The 22,969-nt window shown below is 33.7% G+C and overlaps 1 protein-coding gene and 1 long non-coding RNA gene across 4 annotated transcripts in view; one reads left to right on the top strand and one right to left on the bottom strand.

The window, feature by feature from the left end:
• Positions 1-7,377: 7,377 nt before the first annotated feature.
• Positions 7,378-22,969, bottom strand: part of LOC110669820 (uncharacterized) — a 38,105-nt gene continuing 22,513 nt past the window's right edge. For all 3 annotated transcript variants that reach the window (XM_021831635.2, XM_021831636.2, XM_021831634.2), the window contains 2 exons: positions 8,778-9,011; positions 7,378-7,853 (listed from right to left, as the gene is read on the bottom strand). In XM_021831635.2, coding sequence (XP_021687327.2) covers positions 7,503-7,853; positions 8,778-9,011 — 585 coding nt within the window. In that variant the 3' untranslated portion in view covers positions 7,378-7,502. The remainder of the gene's footprint in view (positions 7,854-8,777; positions 9,012-22,969) is intronic.
• On the top strand, positions 17,620-19,598 carry LOC131173211 (uncharacterized). The gene is made up of 2 exons (XR_009143443.1): positions 17,620-17,943; positions 19,237-19,598. It is a non-coding gene; the product is annotated as an uncharacterized LOC131173211 (long non-coding RNA).

Here is a 22,969-nt window from a genome sequence, read left to right as displayed (position 1 = left end):
TTCCAAAGTTACAATTTGATCACAAGGTGGCAACACAAAAGTTCATAAATTCATAATGCGTAATAAATCAATTTTTCAAAGATAAAATGCTTAAATAGGGTTTATTGTGCACAAACCTCAAGCGAGTCGTCCCTTAACCTCGACTCGTTTCCTCGGGTTCCTTCCCGATATTCTTTTCAACTGAAACACAAAATTTTACAATGTTTCAGTACTAGAACTTAACATAAATCCCAAAATAAATTTTAAGTTCGCATTTACCTATTTCTAACGTGTTAAATTCGACGTTCTCGAAATTTTGTGTTTCGGGTTACTATTCACTGCACTATTTAAGTCAAATAATTGACTTTCTAAGGATTAATAGGTATGGGAACTCTAACTTCACCCACATACCACATTTTGTTCATTAAACTTGTTGGTTTTGATCACTTTTTCAAAGCATAGGTCATTTTGGCAAAATTGCCAATTTTCGGTTTTGTGCTCCGAAGTTGCACTATTCCATTGGTCGATCTACTGTTGGAATTTGACAAAACTTCCTTCATAGAAAATGTTCCTTATTGTCTAAAGTGTATTCTCATTTTTGGATCATCTCAATCGGAGTTTTTTAGCTCAAGTTATGGCCAAAATAAGTTTACTGTTCACGTGTACTATTCATACTGAGATTTTGGTGCTGGCAGATTTTTGGTCCAACTTTGGTTAATAATTTGATCAAGTTAAGTTCATAATTTGGTCTCACTTTCTTCATATGAAATGTTGTACTATGTCTTAATTTTCCATCGGTTCAAGAATCGCCTAAATCCGAGTTTTCTAGAGAGAGTTATAGCCATCCAAACATTGCTGCTCAATGAAAATTCTGCAGAATCTCAGTACAGTAAATTTAATTTTGCTCAATGATTTGAATGAGTTAATGGCCTAATTTGGGTTGGTGTTCTTCATGAAAGTTTTAGGTCTATATCATATCTAATTGCTGGTAAAATTTCAGGTCAATTTGACCTACCTAGCTCGAGTTATGACCAAATGAACAGTTACTGTTCATTTGGTCAGTTTTGGTGCAGGGCAGCCTGCAATCAATTCACTTTGGTCAATTGTTTCACCAAGTTTTGGTCAGTTTTTGGTCATGGTTCCTTAATGAAAATTGTGCTCTTTTATGTCTATTTTCATCTCCAATTGGTGGCATATCAATTGGACTTGTAAAATTTGAGTTTTGGTCCTTCAAAGTGGGTTTGGTCATGCTGCATTGACCTACGAATTTAGCTAAATTTTCCACCATTCCCATACAATTTATTTGGTCCTAATTGATCATTATTTCATTTCACAATAGGTCAAATATGCCATTTATGCATTTCTCCAATTTTTGGTTCATAAACCCTTGCATTGAAACCCTAAACTCACTAACTCTTGCATTTAACCATAACTAGTGCACTTAACCTTAACCATTCAACTAATCAAAGCTTTTAAACTCCTTCTAATGCATCAATTTCATGTAATTCATACTCCTATCAAGCTGCCCAAATTTCAGTTTGGTCCCTCTCCCATATTTGTTTCATTTAAATCAAGTTCTAAGCTCACTTAATTACCTAAACATGCATTTAAATGGAAAAATAAATAGTTAGATATGCTAACCTCACTTAAAGCTTCAAAACCCTAACCTTTGCTCTTCTTTCTTCTTGAAATCTCCTTCTTAAGTAGTAATAACAAGCTTTAAAGAAGTCCTTATGAGAGTTATTATGGTTGGGTAAGGAAAATTTGAGCTTAATGTAAGCTTAAAGAGAAAGCTTCCATGGGGGATTTAAGGAAACAAGTGGGTGGCAAAGAGAGAGGGGAAGAAGAAGAAAATCCTAAATTTTTTTCTTTGTTTTTCCTTTACACGTTTTTGCTTTGGAAGACCATAAATATCAAATTTAATAAATATTTAACAAATTTGTTTATGACATTGTGACACCCCTTACCCGTGTACAGTATACCCGAGTAAGTAATGCCACCTGGTGTACCGGCACACTCTAATATTCCTCAATTAATTTAGACAATGCTTTTGCATATAATTTATGAAATACAATTTATTTAAACCATTTATCAAAAGTATCATTCATTTAAGGTTCCGAAAGTTTTAAAGAAAATCCGGCGGAGTACCGGCTAAAAATGGAGAAAACTGTTCTTCGGAACCTGTTAAAAACACTTCCAATATACAATTTCATTCATTCTCAACTCCAATATCATCACAAAACTCAATATCAAGATATCAACAATTTTTCAGTTTCAGGTTTCAACAACCTTTTCATTTCTCAACATCCATTTCTCATATACAAGCAATAAATACATGCTCAAATCTTGCATTCATAGTCATAACTTTCATTATTTACATAAACATCAAAATATATTACATGAGTTCAAATATATATGAGAAAATACAAATCTGCTACAAAATATCAAAATGACAAAATGACACCTAGTGCCCTACCGATGCAATCGCAGTAGTGAGGTGACACGGACATCGAGTAATCGCCGATAGACTCACCCGATGCGTGGTCTACTGGGCTCACAATCGGGATCTCCAGTACCTATGCTTGGCAAAAGCAACGCGCTAAGCAATAATACTTAGTGGTGCAATAATATAATAGAAGAAAATAGCAAGAAAATAAATGTGTATACAATGTGTATGCTTTCTTTATTTGATCTTGGTATATTCATTAATTCGTTAACTTTGTTCACTTTTATTCATTTGGTTGCCCCAAGTAACCTACACTAGACGCATCGGATCGATAACGGGTAACCGCACCGGGTACCTAGTACCTCGTGCCGTCACACCATCGGTCACATATGCATCTCCCTGTGCAATAGAGAACTAACAATGTCAGAATAATGTCAGGCACAAGGCCAAGTCTCAATGCAAAGTCAGAATGGCTAAAAGCCATGAAATCACAGAATGGCATTTTTGCCATGTGCAGTACTGCTAACTGAACCCTATTGGCATGCCAAACTATCCAAACCAATCTTGTTAGGTATACTAGGGCATTTGAAACTCTTAAATTTGTCAATTTGTGAATTTCAATTTTTTTTGTGTCATTATTCATCATTGGTCAACAAAAATGTTGACTTTTAGAATAAAAAGGTGTACATTGACTTTGGCACTCCCAACATACCACATTTGGTGTTTAAAACTTGTTGGCATTAAGTGTTTTTACCATTTCTAAGCATTAAACCAAAGGAGCAGATTTTTCAGATTTTGTACCATAACTTCACTGTTCCATTGGACACTGTTACTGTTGGAATTTGAAGAAATGTAAAACATAAAAGTTGTTCCTTATTTTGTCTAGATGAATTTCCTTCTTTGAATCACTCTATTTGGAGTTTTGTAGCTCCAGATATGGTCCAAAAACCCAAGCTGTCCGGATATGCATTCTGCAGAATTTTACCATATCTACAGTGCATGAACAGTGACTTGAGTCACTTGGTTGAATGGGTTCTGGCCATAATTTGGGGTAGGTTCCTTCATGAAAGTTGTTTGTCTATGTCTTAACTTGTTGCTGTAAAAATTTCAGACCAATTGACCAAATCTATAGTGACTTATAGCCAAATGAACAGTTACTGTTCATTTGGTCAAATTCTGCAGAGGCAGTTTCAGGGTTCCGGATTGTGGCTGAGTTTTGACCCTTTTGCTTTGGTCTTTTGGGCATGGTTTCTTCAACAAAAATGTGCCATTATAAGCCTAGTTTCATTTCCAATTGGCCAAACATCAATTGGACAAGCACAGCCCAAGTTATGGTAGTGCAAAGGGACTGAAATTTCAGTCCCTATGCTGCTGTCCATAGGGCAGTTTATACTTTCACTTTACCATCCCATTTTTCAGTTCTAATTAGGGTCAACCTACCTAAAATGGTCACTAATTGACCATTAAAAAGTCTTCTAACCATTTCCAAAGCTAAGTCACCATTTCACCTTCCCAAACCCTAATGTTCAACTAAATTTACTCATAAACCTTGTCTAACATACTTAGTTCAATCTTCATGCATTTTAATACCTTAACCATGATTTCCAACCACTCTAAGTTTGTTAAACAATCAAATTCAATCTCCCATAGGGCTGCTGAAATTTGAAGGTGCACTTAACACATGCAATTTACTTTAATTTCCTTAAAGTTTCTTAGCTCAAATAATGTTCTAACTAAAATTAAAAGAAGAAGAATGAAATTTGTAGCACTAACCTCACTTAGGAGTTTTTCAAAAGCTCAATTTCTTCACCTTCTTCTCTTCTTCTTACTATCAATCTTCTTCTCAAGGTGAAACAATTAATTTTTGCACTTAGAGGGTAGGGAAATATGATGGAAATGATGGGAGTTTAAAGCTTGGAAAAGCTTTCATGGAGGTGGCTTAGGAGATAGGGTTTCGGCTGCATGAGGGAAGGGTGGCTGCTGCAAAAATTTCTTTTAATTTGGTCTCCTTTTATGTCTTTTATTAGTTTGGTCAAATGGGAGCTTAATGGTGATTGGTCAAAATTTTTAAATGATGTCATTATTGCCTTATTTTGGATTTTCTTTTCTTTTCTTTCACTACTCATTTCAAATTTCATTTCTAGTAATGTTTCTTCATATTTTATGTTATATTAATTATTTACTCAACTGGGCAAGTCGGCCAAAAATCACCTCGGAAGGCGAAATGACCAAAATGCCCTCCGTTTGGCTTAACGGGTCAAAATTGGTTGTACTGATTGAGATATTTTTCTAGGTATTTTCTTGGCATTCTAATGCCATAAGAACCTCAATAACCCTTCTCTGGAGTCCCAAAAATTATTTTATAATTTTTCCCCCGGGTCTAGGGCTCCTCGTTATAGAACCGCAACTTCCTCCAGTGACCCATCGCTTGGGCACCTACTGCTTGACTCAGTTGTATTTTATTTCTAAAATTTTTACAAAATTTTTCTTATTAATATTTGAGTTAATTAGGGTTCCTGACTTTAGTTTAAATATTTTTCTGGACGTTCTAGCTGTCCGGACCGACACCGGTCACCGGAACAGTAGAATGTACGGAGTGGTTACCGGGAGGGTGTTACAGACATCATTAGTGATGTCATCAACTTTGACTTTTCCAACCTCTTTCCTTTTCTTTTTTTTTTTCTATTTATTTTTCTATTAGTTCTTTAATTTTATTCTCGATTCCGAAATTTTCTTTTCTCCGATTTTATTTGTGATTAGGTCGAGTCACTCGGGTCAATTGACCAAATTGCGCCTCGCCGGTTCATCCCGATTTGCAAATAATCCAATATTTCGTCCGGCTCCCTAACCTAATTTTTTGACTGACTTAACAGTTCTTTTTCGTGGTTTTCTCTTTTCCACTGTGTTTATAAGGGTCCTAAGGACCGCAGCGTCACTACTTTGAAATTTGAGTTTAAAATGACTTGATCGTTCTGAGGAGGTCACTCATCATTGTGACTCTACTGCTTAACCTCTTATGTTCTGTTTTTCTTATTTATAGTTAACTAATTAAACATTACTAATTATTTGTGTTTATGGCTTCTCAAATTGTCTTAGGTGTGGCTCTAATCCCAATAATTGTCCGGACTGACACCGGTCACCGGAACAGTGAAATATACCAGGCTATGCAAACGGGGGTGTTACAACTTCTACTATCTATAACCTCTCTTAACTTCTTATAGCCTCTTCTAACTTCTCTCTCAGCTAACTACTCATATCTGATAATCTCTTCTAATATTTATTTCCCTTATATTTTACCTACCAAATTATCTCAGGCCTTTAATTAATTAAATCCATGAAATAAAATTAATTAAAATAATTTTATAAAAAAATTAATTTAATTAATTTTAAACCAAAAATAATTAATAAAATAAAATTAATTATTTTGATACAAACACTTATTTAACTATTTAATTATTATACCTATGCTAATCTTTTAACAGTAACCCTGGCTTTTTTTTCCTTTTAATTTTTCTTTTTTTTTATTTTTTTATTAGATTTATACTCATTATTATTTTTTTATTAAAATAACTTAAATCCAAGTTGGCCTTTATTTTCTTTTGTAACCGGTCCTAACAATGCCATGAAAGAAGTACATGGCATTAGTGGTGTTTTTTTGAGTGAAAAACACCAAGTCACAGGTATTTCTCAGAATTGAAGATTTTGACTCATATCTGTTTGAAACTACTTGATGATATGAATTTCATGTATGTTATTTCCCTTGTGAAACTTCCCTCTCTCGCCTTTTGTTACTGTGACCGCTAGGAAGAGAATAATTTGCTACTTATAATTTCTGTGGAGACAAGCCATTTTTAGGCTTACCTGCAATTTTTTTTTTTTGAATCCCCTCTTTTCATCCAAAAACAATACCTTTTCTAATTGACAAAAATCAAAGCCGTTACCCGTGTGCACATGTTTAACCACCTTCAATCAATGGCGTTATTTATGTTACTAAGGAGGTGTTTGGTTCACCTATTAGATGTAGCTGATAGCTGATAGACGCTCAAACAGATGAACTAGAATGTTTGGTAAATTTTAAAAAATAAAACTGATAACTGATGGGTAACTGATATAATACCCATCAGCTACATTTTGTATCAACTCTATTTTTAGAGTTGTTTCTAACCAGCTAATAGCTAATTTGATTTTATTTTTTATTTTAATTATATTATCCTTTTTTATTTAACTCAAAGATTAATATTATTAATACTTTTATATTTTTCATTTATAATTTTAACATTTTAATTAACACATTTCAATTTTGTTAAAATATTTTTTATTAATAACATAAAATGTAAAATATTTATTTATATCTAAAAACTTAAAATTAATTATAAGTTTTTTTATCAATAATAATAATTACTTTATTATTTTATCTATATTTTTTAAATTATTTAATTATTTTTTAAAAAATTTAATTATTTTCTTATTTCAATAATAAAATAAATAATAGATTAATAATTATATTTTTATTTTAATAATATAATAAATGATATAATATATTAATTTGATAATTGTATATTTAATTTAATAATAACATAAATAATATAATATAATATAATAAATTTATAATTTTATATTAATTTTAATAATAAAATAAATTATATAATATATACTCTTATTGGTCATTTCACATATCAACAACATCAATTAAATATAATTTTATTAAACATTTGACATAAATCAGCTATCATCAACTATCAATTATATTCCCCAGTTAAACTATACAGGCTCTAAAAGTAAAAAATGAAAAGCTCAATCAACCGCAATAGCTCGCCAATTGAAACAACAATTAGAATCATCATTGATAACAAAAATAAAAAAGTAAAATAAAATTAAAGGATTTGAATATGATCATAAGAAATGCAAAATTTCCATATTTTTTAATCATTACACCAATCAAACAGTGTAAATGATGAATTCCGCTTCTTATTGATAAAGCCAACATCAAGTATTTCAATATTTTTGAATACCCACAATACAAACATGTGGCAAATGAAACACTGTTGTTGATATTGAAGTCTCCTACTGCTTTCATTTAGATTAAAAAGGCAAAGCAACATGTCATGCCTCCACCGCATAATAGCATACAACCAGACTCGATTTTGTTCCTAAAAAACAACGCGTCAAACAGCAAGCTTTGTGATGAGGCCAGCAAATTGTATTCCTCCAGATCACTCTGATTTGATCTTAAAATTTGTGAATTGATATCAACTCTTTCATTTTGTCTCTGAAAATTTTTGACATACTTCCCAATGTCATTCTGAAATTCAAATGTGACATTTTGATTGCGAGCAATAGAAAACTGAAACCTTTGGCTGCCCCGTCGCACTTCTGAACTTTCATGAGGAGTGCAGTCCTTACTGCGGCTGGTAGACGTGCCCCATTCCTGTAGAGCATGAATACATTTAGAAACTAAAGATTCCAATTTTGTTTCTTCCATAATTTTACTTGATTGCTTGATTTCTCCTTATGGAACTTTATGTCTATTCTCCATCTTCACACAAATACAAAACTTCAAAATGACAAAGCAAGAACCAGAAGCATTCAGAAGTGTGGTTAAACGTATTATATTTCAATTCCAGATTTTTTTCCTTTTTAACCGCAAGCATTAACAAGCTCTAAGGGCATCTTAGTCCCAGATGTTAAACCATAACTAAAATCAGGATTAAAATTTCTTTAAATACTATAAATTTTATTGGAGTAAACACATACACGTGCATGCATACATGAATCTTACTTAAATAAGTTTGAACAGATATTTCAATTATCATCATGAGAAACTCGGAAGAATCATGTCTTTCTAAGTTAATTCTCAAAGATGAATTTACATATATATTATTAATTTTGAAATAACTGCAGTTCTGAATTAATATATGTCATAAAATGGTATAGATTTTCCAATTTGCCTATGCTGAATTTAACTATATGGGGATTAATGTGTTTATTTCTTCCTAGTCTATAAAAACCTAAATAAGTTAGGGCCCACCTGCACTATGCTGTTAAAAAACCTGAATTGAACAGAGGTTTTACCACGGGACTGACCAAGGCCCACCCTCAGGATTTATCTTATTCATTTTTCATATTTATTCAATTGGATAAATCTCGGTTAGTAAACCAGGCCCAAACTTCGGAGGACCAAACTTGACCAAGGCTTAAAAGGTTCAGATCAATTGAGCCCAACTTGTCTCAACCCAGTTATTGAATAGGTATCAGGTATATATTTTTTGTCGCATGGATGACATGTCAGATCTAAATATATTTCTACAAAAGAAAATTTAAGGAAAAATTAAAATGCTACAAGTCAATAAACCTGTTTATCATTAGGGCAATTGTCTACGCAGTGGTTGGCTGCAATGCTATTGTTGGCTTGGGAAACGGATGTAAGATAACCAGCAGGGGTACTAATGCCAACTAAGCTGATTGGCGGGTCCTCTTGCGAAGAAAAATCAGAGCTATCAAAAGTTGAAAGTGAGACGCATTCATCAAAATAAGCCATAGCTTCTTCTGTTAATCTTTTTGACATCTTCCTTCTTTCAATGCTAGACTGTCATCAGACCAGAAGAAATGAAAAACAGAAGTAAAAAAACTAAATAAATGCCAATTGTGTTGAAAATCACCCCAAATTGACAAGAAATATGCAACACAAATATGTGCGTCTCCTCAATAAGAACGACATGCAAATGTAGTATAGTAAAAACATGAGCTGAAAACCACTTCATAATATTTCTTATAGCATTCTGACACCTACTCATAGAACTTTTCAAATGGATTCACTATCACAACCATCAATAAGGCGCTTCATTTACAGCTAAAAAGCAACTTTTTTGTTTTTGCTTTTTGAAATCAAAATTATAAAAAAGCACCATATGTTTAAACATTGAAAATCGACTATTTGAAAGCAGGAAAATTACTTTCAAAAAAAGAGCTTTATAAGAAACAACAATCCAAATGACCCCACCACCACCACTCTGCCTTTGCTGCTACCTGAGTGGATTAATATCATAAGAAGTTTAAAAAATAAATAAATAAATAAATAGATAAATAAATCACATATTTACCAAACATGATTTTTTATTATTGATTTTGCTTTACATCAAAAATCAAAAACCAAAGGAAAACACTAAAAGCATACCAAAGGAAAAAACTTAAAAGCACAACTCAGAAGTCTATGTGAGAGAATTGCAAAAGTTAAAAAAAAAATTCTCTTTGAAGCATGGCCAGATTAAGAAAGTTACAGATTTTTGCATCTCATTCACATTAGACACAAATAACCTCGGATTCACATTTCAAAGTAATATTTATGCAGGATATGGTCCAACATTAAAAGAAATCACATTCTGACTTCTGGATTCACCTAATACAAGTCCAACTAATCAAAGAACTTCATATTATGAACACAAGGAAAATGTTAACCTCCACATCATACTTCTCAAGATCCGTGTAACACCCCTATGTTCATTAGGTCAGTACATTCCACTGTTCCGGTGACCAGTGTCTGTCCGGACAGTCGGGATGTCTAGACGTATGTTTGTATTATCTAGAAAAGCCCTGAATAAAAATTAATAGCAAATAAATGAAGGTGAAATTGAAATAAAAAAAAAACAAAATATAAAGGGTTAAATGAGTCAAGGTCACAGCGATGGGTGACCGTACCGGTAAGTGATTGCAAGATCAGCCAAAACCCTAATTTTGTATGAGAAATTGTGACACTGCAGGCCTAGAAATTATTGCAAAGCTAGTGGAAATGAGAGACCACAGAAAAGAATTGAGAACAAGGTTAAATAATTAAATTAGGGTTCATGAAACAATACAATGCTATTGGTAAACCGGATCAGACCGGTAAAGGGCAATTCAGTCAATTCACCCTTAGAGGTGACTTTTAGCCTAAATGTCCATTAATATGTTGGAAATTAAATTTATGAAAAATAGATTTTAAGTGAATAGGTTATGGAAAAAAAGAAATAGAAAAGAAAAGAATAATTTAAATAAAGGTTTATGACATCATAAGGCCCATGTAAGCATGATATCATTAACAAATTTAAATTCTAATTATTTAATTATGGGATAAGTATATAAAGAGACAAATAAAAATTAAAAAGGAAAAAAAAAATTTATTTCCTTCTTCTTCTTACCATGACTTTCCTCTCCCTTCTCTCTCTCTAAATTCCTCCATGGCCATGAATTTTCAAGCTTTCAAAGCTTAAATCAACCCCATAAATCCAACAAATTTCCTAAATAAATCTTATTCTTGGATCTTGGCAAATATATTGAGAACAAAAAGGAAGAAGAAATTAGAAGAATTGGGGCTTTGGGAACACTTCATTAGAGGTTAGTCATGAATCTTCTAAATTCTCTTTATATTCATGAATAGACACTTGAAGTGAATGAGAATTTGATGAAAATGAAACAAAAATGATAAGTTTAGGGACATAGTAAATTTCAGCAACCATGGGATTTGGGTAGAGATGATGTGTTTTGGTTTAATAAATCATGTACACAAGTTCGATTGAGTGTGTAGATATGAATTGTGCACTTTGATTTCATGAATAGAAGCAAGTGGTGAATTAGGGTTCTTGACTTATGGTTTTGGGGGAAAATTAGGGAAATTTCGTGAATTGATGTCAATTGACTAAATTGATGTTTAAAGTGGTCAATTGGTGTGTTTGGGAGTGCATGTGAATGCATGGAATAGTCTAAGGGTTGAATGTGATGCTGCCCCAATCTGGACAGCCTGACCATGGTCCACTTAAATGAACATAATTGAAATTATGTTGCTCCAATTGGTGTGAGGCTAATTGGAGATGAAAACTAAGACCTAATGCAACAATTTTCATGTAGAAACCTTGCCCTAAAATTGACATTAAGCTGGTGAAAAATTAGGTTGAATCCGGATCACACACCCTGCCACTGTACAGAATTGACCATATAAACAGTACTTGTTCAAATTGTCATAATTTGGTGTAGACAGGTACAAATGACCTTATTTTTATACCATTGGAAAGCTATGACATAGTAGAACAACTTTCATGAAGAATACAAACCCAAATTCTGATCGTAACCAAGTCAAATTGCCAACCAAAGTTGGTTCCTCAAATCTGCCAGAACCCTAATTGCCCAGAATATCTCGGTTTGTGACTAATCCGGCCAGCCTTAGAAAAAGTGGCATAACTTGAGTTATAAAACTTCAAATAGAGTAATTCAAAAAGAGAATTAAAGCTAAGACATTAAGGAACAACTTTGATGAATGAAAGTTGGCCAAATTTCCACTGTACAAGGTCCAATAGAATAGTAGAAGCAAGTGACCCAAAACTGAAAATTTGCAATTTCTCCTAGGAAACCTTGAATTAAGTTTGGCAATCAATACCAACAAAAATGTGACCCAAAATGTGGTATGTGAGGATACTTAGAATTAACATACGTAGTAAGTATGAAAAAGTCAATATTTTGACTTAAATAGTGAAATGAATAGTAACCTCAATATGCCAAATACAAAGAACTCCACTTTAAGAGAATTTAAAAAGTATAATCAAGTATGTATGAATTTAATTATTGGATTACTTATGAGGTATGGTATTGAAACACTGTAAATTATGTGTTTCAATAAAAAGAGAGACTAGGAAGGAGGGAAAGAAAAACGTGAGTCAAGGTAAAGAGACGACTCACTAGAGGTTTGTACACAACTAAATTGATTTAATTGATTTTAATTTTATAAATTGTTTTGAATAAATGGTAATGGTTTGCAATTATGATTTCCTCTTTGCAATTATGAATTGTGTGTTGCCAATATCTTATGGATTTGAAAATGAATCGAATGTGATTATTGAATTTAAAATGTAATTATGTGATTAGAAAATCTTGTAATTTGTTTTTAACCACAGTTAGCATGACAGTCCCGTTCGGAACTCCCCAATAGTAACGACTATTCGGGGTTGGATAATTGACATTAATTATGTCTCCTATTAATAACGGTTAGTAGGATGATAATGTATGAGTACTCATTAGCTAGCTAGCACTTCCCTCATTAATAACGGTTAGTGAGGTGATTTGCTTTGTCATAGTGTACAACACGGTATTGATCGTGAAATTTTGTGTCATGGTCTAGACTGTGTGTTCTTAGCAACACTTTTATTTTATGAATTGTGAATCTCTAATGAAATGTGAATTTACATAAATGATTATTATTAGTTTGCAATAAATTATTCTTAGTGAGTCTAGAAATTTGAATCTATTTCACAAATTATAAAATTTTTTTTTTGTTGTGAATTGTTTGATTTATATCATAATTGATTTTAATTTAAAATTAGTTGTGTACCACTGAGTATTATTACTCAGCGATAGCGTGTTTTGCTGTCGCAGATAAGGAAAATGACAAGGCAGCAGAGTAAGCTGCTTGGAGCTGAAACTGAAGTATTAGTTAGACTTTTTCCGGGTATATTATTCATACCCTTTGTAAATTTTTCTTTTGATGTAAATTAATTTTATGTATCCATACATACACATTGAGCAGTTGTCTAAAAGTTATACTATTATTTTGATTAATGTAAACTTTGTAATATAAACTTGTTTACATTTATTTTTTTTATGTATGAATGCAGTATGTAAATTTCTTTTAGAATTCTCTGAAATTGTGAAATTGCATTGAATTGAGATTGATTTGGTTTGAGAATAATGGAGATTGGGATTTAAATATGTATTGAAAGTGTTTTTCACAGGTTTTTGAAGAACTGTTTTTCCCAAATACAGCCGGCACTCTGCCGAATTTTTATAAAAATTGCGAAGATTTTAAATTAATCAACAATTCAATTTTGATATAAATTCTAATTAAAGGATTTTAATAATTAAGAAATATGACTCACCATTTTAAATTGAAAGGAAAAGGGTTTAACATCCCTTGTAGTGTGTTAGTGAGTTATTGGTAAGCGAAATTCGGTAATTCATTAGATATACTACGGGATCATATTATGCCTTACGGAGGAGTAAGGTGTGACATGTTTTAGTGGTATCAGAGCAACATTTTTGTAGAAAGAGATGATTCTCATATATTTCAATTAATCTGTACATGGGTATTTATATACAATTGATTCCTATAATTGTGTTATACTAATTAGGAAGAAATCCTAAATAAGAAATCCTAAATAGGAATACAGAATCTGAGAATATACACGAAATAATATAATGATTGACTTTCCATAACACTCCCCTCAAGTTGGAGCATAGATGTTAATCATGCCCAACTTGTTACAAATAGTAAATCCTAGCTCCATTGAGCTTTTGTGAAAATATCTCCTAACGCTCTCCGGTTTGATATGTCTGTTGAGATGATCATTTGTTGAATCTTTTCACGAACAAAGTGACAATCAATCTCAATATGTTTGGTCCGCTCATGAAATACCGGATTAGAAGCAATATGGAGAGCGACTTGATTATCACACCACAATTTATAGCGAGGGTCTTAAAACTGTCTCATCTAGTAATTGAAATATCCACATTACCTCACATACTGATTGTGCCATAGCTCTGTATTCGGATTCAGCACTAGATCGAGAAACTACACTCTGCTTCTTGCTTTTCCAAGACACCAAATTTCCTCCAACAAAAACGCAATATCCAGTAGTTGACCTCCTATCAACCTTAGATCCAGCCCAGTCGGCATCTGAAAAACATTCAACATTTAAATGGCCATGATTACCATATAACAAACCTCTTCCTGGAGCTCCCTTCAGATAGCACAAGATTTGTCCCAAGGCTTCCCAATGAGCAACAGTTGGGGAAGACATAAACTGACTTACCACACTAACGGCATAAGCAATGTCAGGACGAGTGACAGTAAGGTAGTTCAATTTTCCTACCAATCTCCTGTATCTCTCTGGATCTTCAAATCACTATCCCCTACTAACAGTTGTAAATTTGGAGTCATTGATGCACTACAAGGTTTAGCACCTAATTTTTCTGTCTCTGTCAATAGATCAAGGACATATTTTCTTTGAGACAAGAAAATACCCTTCTTACTTCTCATAACTTCAATACCCAAAAAATACTTTAATAATCCCAAGTCTTTGGTCCAAACTGGTTTGGAGGAAGGTTTTAAGAGATGAAATACTGTAGAGTCACTCCCGGTAATGATAATGTCATCCACATAGACTACTGGAGAATTAGACCCGACCTCAGTTGCTTATAAAATCGAGTGATCACACTTACTCTTTTGCATACCAAATTCCTGTACTGCTTCACTGAATCTCCCAAACCAGGCCGTAGGACTTTGTTTCAAGCCATAAAGAGACTTCCGAAGCCTACAAACTTTACCCAACTCCCCCTGAGCAACAAACCCAGGTGGTTGCTCCATATACACCTCCTCCTGAAGATCACCATGAAGGAAGGCATTCTTGATATCCAATTGGTGCAGGGGCCAATCATATGTAGCTGCTAAAGAGATAAACAAGCGAACAGAAGTAAGTTTAGCTACAGGAGAAAAAGTGTCAGAGTAATCAACCCCATATGTCTGAGCATATCCTTTTGCTACAAGGCGTGCTTTTAATCTAGCCACAGAACCATCAGGATTTACCTTTACTGTAAATACCCATTTGCAACCAATAGCTTTCTTACCAGTGGGCAAAGGCAACAGTTCCCATGTACCATTAGCATCTAAAGCCTCCATTTCCTCTTTCATAGCAGCACACCAGCCAGGATGAGACAGTGCCTCACCAACAGTATTAGGGATGGGAATAGAGTCTAAAGAAGTAACAAAACACCGAGAACAAGAAGACAATTGATTATAAGAAACAAAAGAAGAGATAGGGTAAGTACATGAACGTTTACCTTTACGAAGAGCAATGGGTAAGTCTAAATCAGAATCATGATCAGTATGAGGTACAGGATCTCCCAACGAAGTAGCTGGTGGAGGATCTGAGTCAGGAATCTCCATTATCCTGGAATAAACATGAACAACGGGAGGCCGAGTAGGTCTAGAGACGGAAGAAATAGGCTGTGAGAGAGGACTAGACATTGGTTGGACAGTATATATTAAGATATCATCTTCCTCCCCCTGACTCTCATACACAGATGATTGAGAAAAAAATGGAGTGGACTCAAAAAATGTGACATCTACAGAAACAAGATAACGATTAAGAGTAGGAGAGAAACAACGGTACCCTTTTTGGATCCGGGAGTACCCAAGGAAGACACATTTGAGAGACTTTGGATCCAATTTAGTAACCTGCGGACGAACATCACGTACAAAACAAGTACAACCAAAAATACGGGGTTCAACGGGAAATAAAGATTTTGTAGGGAACAAAGCAGTATAAGGAATATCCCCATTAAGGACAGAAGAAGGCATACGATTGATCAAAAAACATGCCGTAGAAACTGCATCCGCCCAAAAGTGTTTAGAAACTTTCATCTGAAAAAGAAGAGCACGAGTTACCTCAAGAAGATGCCGATTTTTTCTTTCGGCCACACCATTTTGGGATGGGGCATCCACACAGGAAGACTGATGAAGAATGCCATTTTGTGTCATATAAGACTGAAATTGTGCTGAAAAATATTCTTTAGCATTGTCACTTCTTAATATGCGCACAGAAATATTAAATTGAGTTTTGATTTCATTACAAAAGGCACAAAAGATAGAAAACAACTCAGAACGATTCTTCATTAAATATAACCAAGTAACACGAGAGTAATCATCAACAAAAGTAACAAAATAACGAAATCCAGCTTTTAGAAATGTGAGAACAAGGACCCCAAACATCAGAATGAACTAACTCAAAAAGGGATGAAGCCCGTTTATTGACTCTAGACACAGAAGGCAAACGATGATGTTTTGCAAACTGACACGACTCACATTCTAGTACTGATAAAGACTGAAACTGAGGACACAACTTCTTCATGGTAGACAAAGAAGGATGACCCAATCTACAATGAGCTTCAAGAGGTGTTAAGGTACTGGAGCAAACAAGCGACCGCGGTACATGATTTTCCAGAATGTAGAGACCACCTGACTCACGTCCTCTACCAATAATCTGCTTCGTCGTAAGATCCTGAAACAAACACTGATCAGGAAAAAAGGAAATAGAACAATTTAAGGTACGAGTAAGTTTACTAACAGAAAGTAGATTAAAAGAGAAATTTGGTAGACACAAAACAGATGACAAAGAAATTGACGAAGTCGGATTCGCAGTTCCAGAACCCATGACACAAGAAGTAGAACCATCAGCTAAAGTAACAGTAGAGGAAGTGGGATTAGACTGAAAAGCAGATAGAAGACTAGAATTACCTGTCATGTGATCTGTTGCACCAGAATCAATAACCCATTTGGATGAGGAAGACACAAGGCATGTAGTGGATTTACCTGACTCAGCGATCGCAGTGATAGGGGAACTGGTAGGCTTTAGAGATGCCTGATACTGGGAAAACTGTGCAAAATCCTCTGCGGATACCAAAACAGTTTTCTCAGAGGAAGATACTGTAGAATCCTCTGCTGCCATATTTGCCATCTGTGATCACTGATTTTTCCTCTGAAGTTGCGGACAATTATATTTTGTATGGCCAGGCTCATGACAATAATAACAAATTACTCATCTTGAGTCCTGATTAGAACTAGCCTCTCCATTACGCTGATTACTTCTGTTGCCTGTAATTCCTCCTCTACTTCCTCTTCTATTACCCTATTGTCCATTTGGATTACGGCTAATAAGAGCACTACTGGCAGGCTGTGAAGATTGGGTACTCTACACGAAGGACTCGTGTGAATGTTTCATGCAAAAGGAAATCTCGGAATCGAAAAGAATCGAGATTTAGCGATCTCATACTACGAAGGAAGGCACAAGAAAACTCATATGACGATTGCTCCCGTTGGGCCTGCTGAACTTTCACATCAGAACTAAAAGGCAACAATACATTAAGTTCCTCATATACCCGTTTAAAATCCATAAAATAAGCCGTGAGAGACTTATTCTCTTCCTCAGCACGGTAGAATGCCTTACAAACATCATAAATACGGGAGATATTCCCTTTACCAGAATACAGAAAATCTAAGTAATCCATCAATTCCTTAACAAATTCACAGTGATTAATTAAACTAATTACCTCACTGTGGATCGAGTTCCGAAGCTGCAAAAACAACCGAGCATCCTCCCTTAGCCAAGTTTGTTGTGTATCATCCAGTGTTATCAAAGGCGAGCAAGGCGCCCAGGCGAGGCGCCAGGCGAGGCGAGGCGCCCCTCTGTCGCCTCGACTGGAACGCCTGGCTCGGCTTGGAGGAGGCGACGCCTCCGGCCGGAGAGGCGAGAGGCGACGCAGGCGAGAGGCGACGCCTCTTCACAGCAACGGTAAAGTGTGTTTTTTTTTTTTTTTTTTTTAAAAAAAATTAAAAAGTCGATAAATTTATCTGCGTACCGTCAGCCATTCCACCAGCAGACAGCCTTTTCTTCTCAACCTCACGAAGACGCTCCTCAACGGCTCAACCTCGACGACAACAGGTACACTCTTCTTCTTCTTCTTCTTCTTCTCCCGCTTCGATCTCTCTCTCTGTTCCCCTTTTTTTTTTTTTCTCCTTCCCTCTCCACCTCTGTTCGATCTCTCTCTCGGGTCCTCTTTTTTTTTTTTTCTTTCTTTCCTGCTGCTGCGCTGCTTGCCGATCGCTCTGAGGTCCTCTTTTTTTTTTTTTTTTTTTTTCTCCCTCTCCACTTTTCTTCTACTGCTGCTCTCCTCTGTTTCGATCTCATTTTTCTTCTACTGCACGTCCCTTTCCTGTCCCTTTCCTGCTGCTCTGTTTTTTATTTTTTCTTTTTTTTTTTTTTTTTTCTCCTCTCCTTCTTTCAGCAGTCCCTTTTATTTTTTCTTTTTTTTTTCTTCTCCTCCTTTTAATTAATTAGTTATTATTATTTATTTATTTATTTATTAATTTAATTATTTTATTTTTGTTAATTAATTACTTAAATTTTATGGGTATTGATAAATTAATTATTTTACTTTGTATTTTTGTTTAATTAGTTGATTAATTAATATGGGTATTGTTGATTTGTTGGTATTTAGTTTAATTTTTATTTGTTATTCTTATTAATTTGATTTGTTAATTAGACATTATTTATTAATTATTTATTTATTTTATATAGGTATTATTAATTTATTGTTAATTTAATTATTTATCTTTTTATTATTGTTAATTAATTGTTTAATTTATATGGGTATTGTTAATTTATTATTAATTAGTTTACCTTTTACTTGTTATTATTGTTAATTAGTTTTAATTTGATTAATTTTACTTTTTTCTTGTTAATTAGATATTAGATGTTTATTTTATATGGGTATTATTAATTTATTGTTAATTTGATTATTTTTCTTTTTGTTCTTAGTAAGTAATTGTGTAATTTATATGGACATTATTACTTTGTTGTTAATTAGTTTACTTTTTACTTCTTATCATTGTTAATTAGTTGTTAGATTAATTAGTTTTACTTTTGTCTTGTTAATTAGACATTAGTTGTTTATTTTATATGGTATTATTAATTTATTATTAATTTGATGATTTTACTTTTTGTTCTTATTAATTAATTGTTTAATTTATATAGGCATTGTTAATTTATGATTTTACTTTTTGTTCTTATTAATTAATTGTTTAATTTATATGGGCATTGTTAATTTGTTGTTAATTAGTTTACTGTTTTACTTTTTACTTATTATTCTTGTTAATTACTTATTTAATTTATATTGGATATTGTTAATTTGTTGTTAATTAATTTATTTTTTATTCTTGTTAATTTTTTTGTTAGATTATAAATGGGTGATAAGAATAATACATCTGGATCTTCTGCTAGTAGTAGAAGAACGGACCCAGGATGGGCACATGTAATTCAAGTTAGTGAAAACAATACCAATGATCTTCAATGCATGTACTGTATGAAAGTTTACAAAGGAGGAATTAATAGAATCAAGCAACATCTTGCTGGAGGTTACAAAAATGTAATTCGGTGTCCAAAATGTCCAGAAGATGTAAGGAATCAAATGCAGGAATTCATTGCTAAAAAAAGAGAGCAAAAATCAATTATGAATATGGAAAGACCACCTGAATTTGATGATGTTGAAGCACTGGGATTAGATGAAAATGAGGAAGAGGAAGAGTTGATGCAAGAAATTGGCAGTGAAAGAAGAAGGCAAATCTTGGAAGTTACAGTACTAGTGCTTTTAAAAACCAAAAGTTTTACCACCACAAAGTAGTAGAGGGCCTATTGATGTTATTTTCCCTAGACCTGCTGTTTTGGGAAAAATATGAGGCAAACTACCATTGATGAAAATAGTCCAGCTAAAAGGAGTTAAGGGAGCGTGCTTGTGTTGCCATAGCACGATGGATGTATGATGTGGGAATAGCTTTTAATGCTGTGAATTATGATAGCTTTGGGGAAATGATTCGAGCAATTGGAAATTATGGGAAAGAAATGAAACCTCCAAGTTTTCATGAGGTTAGAGTTCGGTTACTTAACAAAGAAGTGCAAATCATAAATGATCTTCTCGAGTCTCATAAAGAAGAATGGGAAAATTATGGATGTACATTGATGTGTGATGGATGGACGGATAGAAAAGGGAGAACCTTGATTAATTTCTTGGTTAATAGTCCAAAGGGAAGTGTATTTATTAAATCAGTTGATGCAAGTGATGAATCAAAGACAGCGGCATTGTTAGCTAGTTTGATTGAGAAAGAATTGATGGAAATTGGTCCTGAAAAAGTAGTTCAAGTTGTTACAGATAATGCATCAAATAATGTTGCAGCAGGTAAAATTTTTATTTAATTTTTTATATTACTAAAAAAAATATCATTTTATTTTTATTATTAATGGAATGAATTTTTCTACTTGTTTATGACAGGGAGAATATTGGAAGCAAATTTTTCTCATCTATACTGGACTCCATGTGCAGCTCATTGTATAGATTTGATGTTGGAGGATATCTTTAAGATCCGTGTTTTCAAAGAAACATTCCGCAAAGCTGTTGAGCTTACTGGTTTCACATATGGCTCTTCAGGAGTTCTAAATATGTTGCGGAAGTTTACTAATGGAGTAGAATTGCTAAGGCAGGGCAAACTAGATTTGCTCGCTTTTATTACACTGGAAGGATTCATCTTGTAAAGCCAACATTAGAAAAATATTTTCTTCGGAAAGTTGGACAACTAGTAAATGGTCTAAAGAGGTGAAAGGCTAAAGGGATGTAAGGACGGTTTTGAGTCCCGCTTACGAATCATGTTGTTTATGCTCTTAAGGTTTCCGGTCCTCTTGTTGGTGTGCTTCGACTTGTTGATAATGAAAAAAAACCAGCTATGGGATATATTTATGAAGCCATGGATAGGGCTAAAGAAGCCATTGCCAACTCACTCAATGGCAATGAAGAGAAATACAAGAGCATTTTTGAGATTATTGATGCGAGATGGTCACTTCAATTGCATCGTCCTTTGCATGCTGCTGGATACTTTTTGAATCCTGAATTTTTTTATCCAAATAAGATGAGAATTGAATCTGATGAAGAGGTCAATACAGGATTGCTTTCATGCATTCATAAAATGGAAAAAAATTCAGCAAAAGTTGATATGATTCTTGATGAAATTGAGAAATACAAGGCAGCTGCAGGGACCTTTGGTTTTCCTTCAGCTATTAGAGGAAGAACAACCAAATCTCCAGGTTATTAATTTAATTCTTATTAATTTTTCATTTTGCTCATTTATTAATTTATATCATGAATTTAACAATCATTAGTTCTATATTTTAATAGCTGCTTGGTGGAAAACATATGGTTCTTCAACTCCAAACCTACAAAAGTTTGCTGTAAAGGTTCTGAGTCTCACATGTAGTGCAAGTGGTTGCGAAAGAAATTGGAGTGTATTTGAGCATGTAAGTAATATATATATATATAGATTTCTTAATTTGTTATTTTATCTTGAGCCTTTTGAGTTTGAAGTTTAACTTATTTGTTACTGTAAAATAAATGACAGCTTCATAGTAAGAAAAGAAATCGGCTATTTCAAGAACGCTTAGACAATTTGGTATATGTGAAGTACAATAGAGCGTTGCTACGCCGACACACTTTTGGGGATATCACAACACCTATTGATTTGGCAAATATTGATGAGAGTAATGAATGGTTGCTTGGTGAATTAGAAAAAGGTGATGGGGATGATGATGATGATGATTCTCTTGTTTTCATGAATGACATATTGACCTGGGGTGATGTTGGTAGAGCGGTGGAGTTTCGAATCTCGTTATGAATCGAGAACGGCTGCAAGATCAACACCACCAATTGAAACTCCATCATTTCGAAGGCCTCGTGCAATGACAGGTGCATCCTCTTCGCAAGTTGATGATGATGAAGAGGAGGAAGAATTTGTGATGGACGTTGTTGAAAATGAAGATGATTTTGGAAATCTTGATGATGAGTAGTTTTAGTTATAAGTTTTTTATGTACTTATTGCATTCTGTTTATTATGACTTACAACTTATTTTTATGTATTAATGTCTGAACTTCTATAATTTATATTTTCTATTATGTGACTTATGACTTATTTCTAATTTTTTATTTATTATGTATAATTTTATAGCGTCACTTTTATCATATACATCTGCTGAAAATTCAGGTATGAACTATTTCTTTTTTTAACATCTCTTATTATTATGTGTGTTTTTACTTATGCTATATATTTTAATTTTACAGTCTCATACTTTCACTTGTATCTTATACTTAAGCTGGAAATACAGGTATGCACTATTTTCAATTTCTCTTATTTTAGATATAAACATAGTGTAAATCATATTTTTTTTCTTTTTAATATGTTTTTTTACTTATCAACTATTTAAAAGTATATATATATATATATATATATATATATATATATATATATATATATATATAATTTAAACAATTAAGGTTATGGCGCCTCGCTTCAAAAAGGCCCTCGCCTCGCCTCTCGCCTCTCGCCTAAGGCAATAGAATGCTCTATCGCCTTAGTGTCGCCTTTCGCCTTGATAACACTGGTATCATCAGTAGGTGGATCTTTAGTAAGGTGATCATCCTTATCAATGCTACGCAAATAGACCCTAACAGTCTTACTCCACTCCAGATAATTCGAACCATTAAGTTTGTGTTCCGTGATCTTAGTCATCATCGGAATCACATCAGAAATAACATTCTTATTGTCTGCCATTTGTTGAGACAAAGAAAACTAACCGAAACGCTAATCCAAAGTGCTGACAGCAACAAAATAATCCAAAATCACAAATCAAGCAAATACCGAAATAGGATCTGAGAGCCAAACCTCAGAAGTCCTTTAATGGTGTCTTTGGATCGCAACAAAGACACGGTGGTGGAATGAGGGGATTGAGGCGACGGCAATGTTAATCGGTCGAAGCAAACGGTCGGCGGCCAAGGTCTCTCCTGAGCTGGTTGGTGAGAACAAATAATCACCCTAGATAGATGACCTGCTCTGATACCATGTAGAAAGAGATGATTCTCATATATTTCAAT

This window comes from Hevea brasiliensis, chromosome 14, assembly GCF_030052815.1.
Source record: "Hevea brasiliensis isolate MT/VB/25A 57/8 chromosome 14, ASM3005281v1, whole genome shotgun sequence".
NCBI lineage: Eukaryota > Viridiplantae > Streptophyta > Magnoliopsida > Malpighiales > Euphorbiaceae > Hevea > Hevea brasiliensis.
Note: the sequence above shows the minus strand (reverse complement) of the source record. Positions and strands in the feature narration are given on the sequence as shown.